General features: G+C 33.2%; 1 protein-coding gene across 1 annotated transcript; it reads left to right on the top strand.

Annotated features, from left to right (window-relative positions):
* Positions 1 to 558: 558 nt before the first annotated feature.
* On the top strand, positions 559 to 5,199 carry LOC101259052 (phosphoglucan phosphatase LSF2, chloroplastic). The gene is made up of 5 exons (XM_004240828.3): positions 559 to 1,141; positions 1,669 to 1,874; positions 2,491 to 2,661; positions 2,815 to 3,026; positions 3,823 to 5,199. Exons 1-4 carry the CDS (start codon positions 901 to 903, stop codon positions 3,016 to 3,018), a joined length of 822 nt encoding a protein of 273 aa, XP_004240876.1. The 5' UTR covers positions 559 to 900; the 3' UTR covers positions 3,019 to 3,026; positions 3,823 to 5,199.
* Positions 5,200 to 6,391: the final 1,192 nt, after the last annotated feature.

Here is a 6,391-nt window from a genome sequence, read left to right as displayed (position 1 = left end):
GAAATAAGTAAAGATATTTGATTGAATTATTTTATTCCACCTTCTATATGGGATAGAAATCCCACCATTTTAGTATAAATTGTAAAATAATCTCGGACTTAGCTAATAACTTCAATAAAATATAAGATAAAATTAGTTAAACTACGTAATTATACATACTTCACTATCATATATACTATTATTAGCTATACTTTTTTTTTTATAGATTATATATTTTACTACTAATTATGAGTTTCTTACCATATATTGAGTAAGATACACTTGGATACATGTATTTTTGCTATTAAAAACACTAAAATAGAGAGATAGGTGAACAAGATGGGGAGGAAGACAATCGACATTCGTTATGTATCTAATTATATGTAATTCACACTAGATACATGTATCTGATATGATTTGCATGTATCTTAGGTATTACGAGATTTATTATGTATCCTATATACATGTGAATTCATTTGAATACAATATATCTATAATAAATTACATTTAATTTTTTATGTAATATACCTAAATGTAATTGAACGTATATGAAAGCACCAAAATTTTATAATTTTTTGTAATATTACAAGTTAGAATTTATCAAAATACTTAGCTCCTAAATTAAAACTAATGAGATTTTAGGCAAGTTTTCAAAATAAATTTCAAATTTCATCTTTGTAGCACGTACCAAAATCACATAAAAGAATGTGTTTTGTTGATCGAGTCTAAGGGGATACTTTGGGTTTTGGAGTTATCCAAATTCATGGGCTGCGTCCAAGTTTTTCCTAGAAATACCATTGTATAGGCCGCCATATCCCCATAAATTTAGGCCCGAAATGCGCTACTACTGTGGGAATGGAGACTTGATTCACATGGCTATCCATCCACCATAGAAAAATCTAGGAAGCTGACAGAAGCACCATGGGAGCTCTCTGGAACTCTACCTGCTTCTCCCCAGTTCAAAATAATCCATTTTTATTCTCTCGTTCAAGCAAGAAATATGCAAATTCCTTGTGGAACTTCACCAACAAATCCTTCCAGATTTCTTGCAGCGAAGTTAAAGAAAACCATGGTAGATACAGTAGTAATAAGAAGATGGAGGAATACAACTTAGCTATGAAGAGAATGATGAGGAATCCTTACGAATATCACCATGAACTTGGTATTTACCAATTTAATATTAACATCTGAATTATGCTTTCCTTTACCATGGTCACTTCTCTAAACTTGTTTACTTTTAAGATGTAGGTGTTAGCAACTTATTGGGTTTTTAACTAAGAGGAATCATGGGTTAAGATCCCCAGAAAAGTTCTTCTGCTATGCTCTTTTTGACTTTCTTGTACTGGGTTATGTATGTCTTACCTTCTACTTCTTTTGTACATGGCCATAGAACTTTAACCAAAGTGATTGCTGTTTACATACTTAAAAGCTTAGATCAATTTGGAAATTGTATTGCTTAATAGATCTAAATCTTCGTCATAAAAATGGAACATCTGATTTGTAAAGTTGTTGTTGCGCTGTATTGAATTAGTAAAATTGGGCTCCCTGCCTTCTGTTTTGCAGCAATTATGCTATATCAAATGATTTGGATCTTCTATATGTAGGATTTTGGTGTTTGTCATGAAGAGATGATTGGAAAATACAGTAAAGTTTTAATAGGAAGCTTAAAAGTATAATTTTCAACTGCAGGAATGAACTACACATTGATAACAGAAGATCTAATTGTTGGCTCCCAGCCTCAAAAAATCGAAGATATAGATCATTTGAAGGAAGAGGAGAACGTTTCTTTTATACTAAACTTGCAGCAGGACAAAGATATTGAGTTTTGGGGAATAGATCTCCAGTCTATAGTTACAAGATGTTCAGAGCTTGGAATTAATCACATGAGAAGGCCTGTAAGTAAATCTTCTTGATGCTAACTGTTTCTCAAGTAGGTCACATGAAATAGAACACCGTTACCCCTTAAACCATTGGTCTACACTAAATTCAGCTTTGTGAAAATAGTGGTAACATGTATTCCCTTCAAAAGTCTACAACTTTGATGTGAACTGAGGTAATTTACTTTTTGTTAATACTATACTTTACTATTTTGCTTGTTGGTATGGATACTAGCTGAAGCACTAACATCAAATATGTAAGTATATGCATTATATTTCCCTAGCATTGTTTATTGGTTCAGAAAATGGGTGACAGCCCATATTCAGAACCTTGTAGACTTGTTTTGTAGCATACAGATAATGCTCCGCTCCATGTCCACAAGTACCGGGTTAAGTATATTACTAGGCTTCAATGTTTTCAACGTTGTGGATATATAGTAGTTTATAGATGTGTGGGAGGAGAAGGGCACCATTTGCTTGTTTCTATTTCTTTCTATTGCAAATTCTGGAGTTCAAAACACTTTTTTCCCGGGTTGTTAGCCTAATAAAGAAGTTAAGGTTTTGGGATATTATTTTTTTCTTAGACCACCTCTCATTTTTTATATTTTGATCATCGCAAATACTTTTATTGCAGGCAAGAGATTTTGATCCAGATTCCTTGAGGAGTGTATTACCTAAAGCTGTTTCATCACTGGAGTGGGCGATTTCAGAAGGAAAAGGAAGAGTGTATGTACATTGCACTGCTGGATTGGGAAGGGCCCCTGCTGTTTCAATTGCTTATATGTTCTGGTTCTGTGGAATGGATGTAAGATTACACCTTTTATATGATCATTAGCTTTTTCCACATTAAGAAACATCATTTATGAATCAGTATTCCATCGTTGGTCTAATAATAAAAGCTCATTAGCAGCTGTTAAATTGCTGTATGTTCTGAGATCTTGATGTGTTGGTTGAGCAGCTAAATACAGCCTATGATACACTTGTTTCAAAGAGACCCTGTGGTCCCAACAAAAGGTCAATACGAGGTGCTACCTATGATTTGGCTAAAAATGATCAGTGGAAGGAGCCCTTTGAGAATCTGCCAGATTATGCCTTTGTGGATGTAGCAGATTGGGAGAGGAAACTGATTCAAGATCGTGTGCGGGCCCTTCGTGACACTTGAGAATGCTGGTTAGGCTATTTCTTTGTCTCTCTTTCTTTTTTCTTGGATTAGGTATTTCCTTAGTCCATCAATGGATTATTGTCTTGAATTCTATCAATTTCTGGGGATTATTGCACTTCATGTTTACCATTCTTGAGTCTCGTGGATGATATAAACTAATCCTAATATAGATACTACCATTCTATATTCACTTTTCCTTTTACAGTTGAAAGTTTGATATAAAAAAATAAAGTTGCCGTTCATTGGCTTGATAGCCGTGATTTTAAGAGATGTGTATTCAAAATACTAGGATGTCATTGACCACTCGCAATGAACTATAGTCCCGCATTCCATCTTTTTTCTTATGTCCTCCTGGAATAGAGGAAATTTATTTCACAACAGAAAACAAACTTGGTCTCAACTTGGTGATTTCTACAAGAATCAGAGAGGGTAATTAAAGGATAGGAAAACCCAAAAAGAAAGTGAAAAAGAAAGCACAAGAAAAGTTTTTTCTCTAAGAAATAAATGCCTGCTTTAGGCCTTGTGTCATTCATTTGATATGTGAATTTCTGTTTTTAGTTCGTACATATTATTAGTTCCTATGTGCAAACAGAACTCAGATAACTGCATCTTTCACACTGTGCTTCTAGTCAATTGATTCATCTCGAGTTACATCTTAGCACAGCTGGGAATGATAATAGTAACAGTGATCTTGCTTAGTGATTTACTGTGAAGTTGATGCATCAGGCAAAGCCAAGTTTACTCTTTTATGTGTGTCTACAATGTGTATATACTCACGCATCTTATATTATTTGGTACCTACAGCATGGAAGTATTCCAGAGAGCAAGAAGCTGCTCCTTGAAGCGCAGCCCCGTGATATGAAATTAGGTGCTTCTGTAACATATTAGGTCAGTAGATTCCTTGTAGTTGTATACCCCTATTATAAAGTGAGCCCATCAACTGAAAGTTCATTACTGGGGAGAACCTTGTTTATTCGTGAACAATAGCTTGAGGGGATCTCTGTTCTCCTTCTGTACAACTTACAAGGAGGTTTTCTATAGAATAATAAGTTGATACAAATATGCTGACTCATTGGTTCACCTAACCCTTTCACATAATTCACATACAAATCACCTAGAACAACTTTGTCACTGTAATCTAGAGAATCTTGATCTTACAAGTAACTTTTAACTTCCTGCAAGGTTGTCTGTCTTCTATATTTTTTACTTTAGCAACCTTTTAGCCTTATGGGTTTTATCACATAACTTCAGTGGGTCGGCTCCACATTGCTTGGGCATCATGGCTGAATTATTGGTTCTAAACTTGAGAAAGAACAATTTCAGTGGTAGTCTTCTATCGTTATGTTCTCAGAGCACTTCATTGATGACCACTGTCTTGAATGGTAATCAATTTAAAGGGTCTACCCTATGTCATTGTTCAATTGGTATGGTTGAGAAGTCCTTGATGTGGGGAATAATAATATAAATGACACATTTCCAGCTTGTCTGGTGTCTCTGGGAGAGTCGGATTCTTATGAAGTGGAACAAGTTCCCAGACTAAAGCAAAACTACTTTTGCTTCCCCATGTTGCGGATTTTTGATCTTTCTCCTAACAACTTCAGTTGCTTACTGCTTTCAAAAGTTTATGAAAGCTGGAGAATGATGATACCAGATGACACAAACATGAAAAATATCTTTAAATTGTGCAATGAAATAGGGTAGTTCCTTCCGATTGATTGTCATCCAAGACAATAGTCATGAATGAAGTACTCAGAGAACATAATGGTGGAAGGCTCTCAGTGAAATTGTTCCTTCTCAAGTCTAGTAACAATAGTTCAACTATGCATTGTAGAACTGGATTACTCAGTTTGTTGTGTGATGAATTCAGAAGGGTAAAACTGCTAAAATCACATAGAAAAGAATAGACATCTTTGAAGGAAGTTAAATTTAAGTTCAAGATACTCTAGATTATGGTAATGAAAATGTTCCTGGTGGATTGTAAGTGAATTATGTGAAAGGTTTAGGTAAATCAATGAGTCCCATCTCTTTTCTAATCAGCCTAGTGCTCTACATAACATCTCCTTGTAAGTAATTGTCTTTTTCCCCAACATGCAGTGTACTCCATAGAGGCTAATAGTGCTTCACTTGTATGAATTCCTATTTTCATTATGTTCAGTTCAAACTTTTTATTTCATTACTCAATGATATGTCGTGTAGAACAAATTAGGGCTTTCTAAATTATGCATTTCTTTAAATATCATAATTTTTTTTAAAACGCTGCGATGTAATTTCCAATTCAATTATATTATAAAAACAACTTCCTCTTTTTGAAAAACTGGTTTTTTTAAAAAAATATTGTTGATGAAAAGTAGTTTGTCTTTGGTCAATAAATTAAAAAACCAATTTTGAGCAATAATTAGTACTCCATATGATTAAGCTTTTTAAAAGTGTACTTCTCTCAAAAGTTCGGAAAGAACAAGTACAAATTACCTATATAAAGATCTTTATTTTCTATAATTTTTTGTAAAAATTACATAAATCACATAGTGTAAAACATAAATTACCTTATATTCCTACTCTTTTTCAATTTACAAAAAATCCCTTATTTTTAATAAGTTATGGATACATAATAAAACCGTGTGATACATTATATAGTATGCCATTTTATCGGTTTGTTGCTTGATTTTGGGGATTAAAAACTGAAATTTAAATTAAATCCTACTTTTAATACGCTACAGCTATTAGTCCCATAAAAAATGCATTAAGTTATGTGTTTCAAACATTAGTTTTATCCAATATAAAACACTAAATTAAATTATAATTTTTCATTAGTGATTGTCCCATTTTTTTTTACAAAAACGAGATTCTTAATTTCCTTGAAGGTAATTTTGTGAATTTTCGTAATGAATATTATGATATTGCTAAGGCATTCAGGAATATGAGAGAGTGAGGTTATATACAATCGATACAAAAGTGATGGGATAGTGATTGGGGAAAATATTTCATATATGAATCTAATCTTGGTCATTGCAATTGAATTAAATATTGATGAATTGAAAAAAAATATTATTATCCGATATATTGTAGAAGGCAATTCTTCTCCGATGATAATTAGGAATAATATGGGTGTGAAGCTGTTTATAGAAATAAAGAAGCAAGAGGTTGGATTCAGTATGTATCCGCTTTGCATCGACAAATGATAAAAGTACAGAGGAGTTACAAGTTTTTGATTCAAGCAGTGGTGCAATTATGTGTATTGAAGGTGGACAAAGAGACGCTAATGCTCTAAACGTTGTTGAATCGAACATTGGTGATTCTTGTTACATACTCGAGATGGAGAAAGAAAATTATATATCAGATACAAATATATCAAAGGTGGAAATGAAACAATTGT

Source organism: Solanum lycopersicum, chromosome 6 (genome assembly GCF_036512215.1).
Source record: "Solanum lycopersicum chromosome 6, SLM_r2.1".
Taxonomy (NCBI): domain Eukaryota; kingdom Viridiplantae; phylum Streptophyta; class Magnoliopsida; order Solanales; family Solanaceae; genus Solanum; species Solanum lycopersicum.
Note: the sequence above shows the minus strand (reverse complement) of the source record. Positions and strands in the feature narration are given on the sequence as shown.

Coding starts and splice junctions, on each gene's coding strand:
- LOC101259052 (XM_004240828.3), top strand. CDS start 901: ATGGGAGCTCTCTGGAACTCTACCTGCTTCTCCCCAGTTCAAAATAAT. Junction 1,875..2,490: donor TTAATCACATGAGAAGGCCT/GTAAGTAAATCT, acceptor CTTTTATTGCAG/GCAAGAGATTTTGATCCAGA. Junction 2,662..2,814: donor TCTGGTTCTGTGGAATGGAT/GTAAGATTACAC, acceptor TTGGTTGAGCAG/CTAAATACAGCCTATGATAC.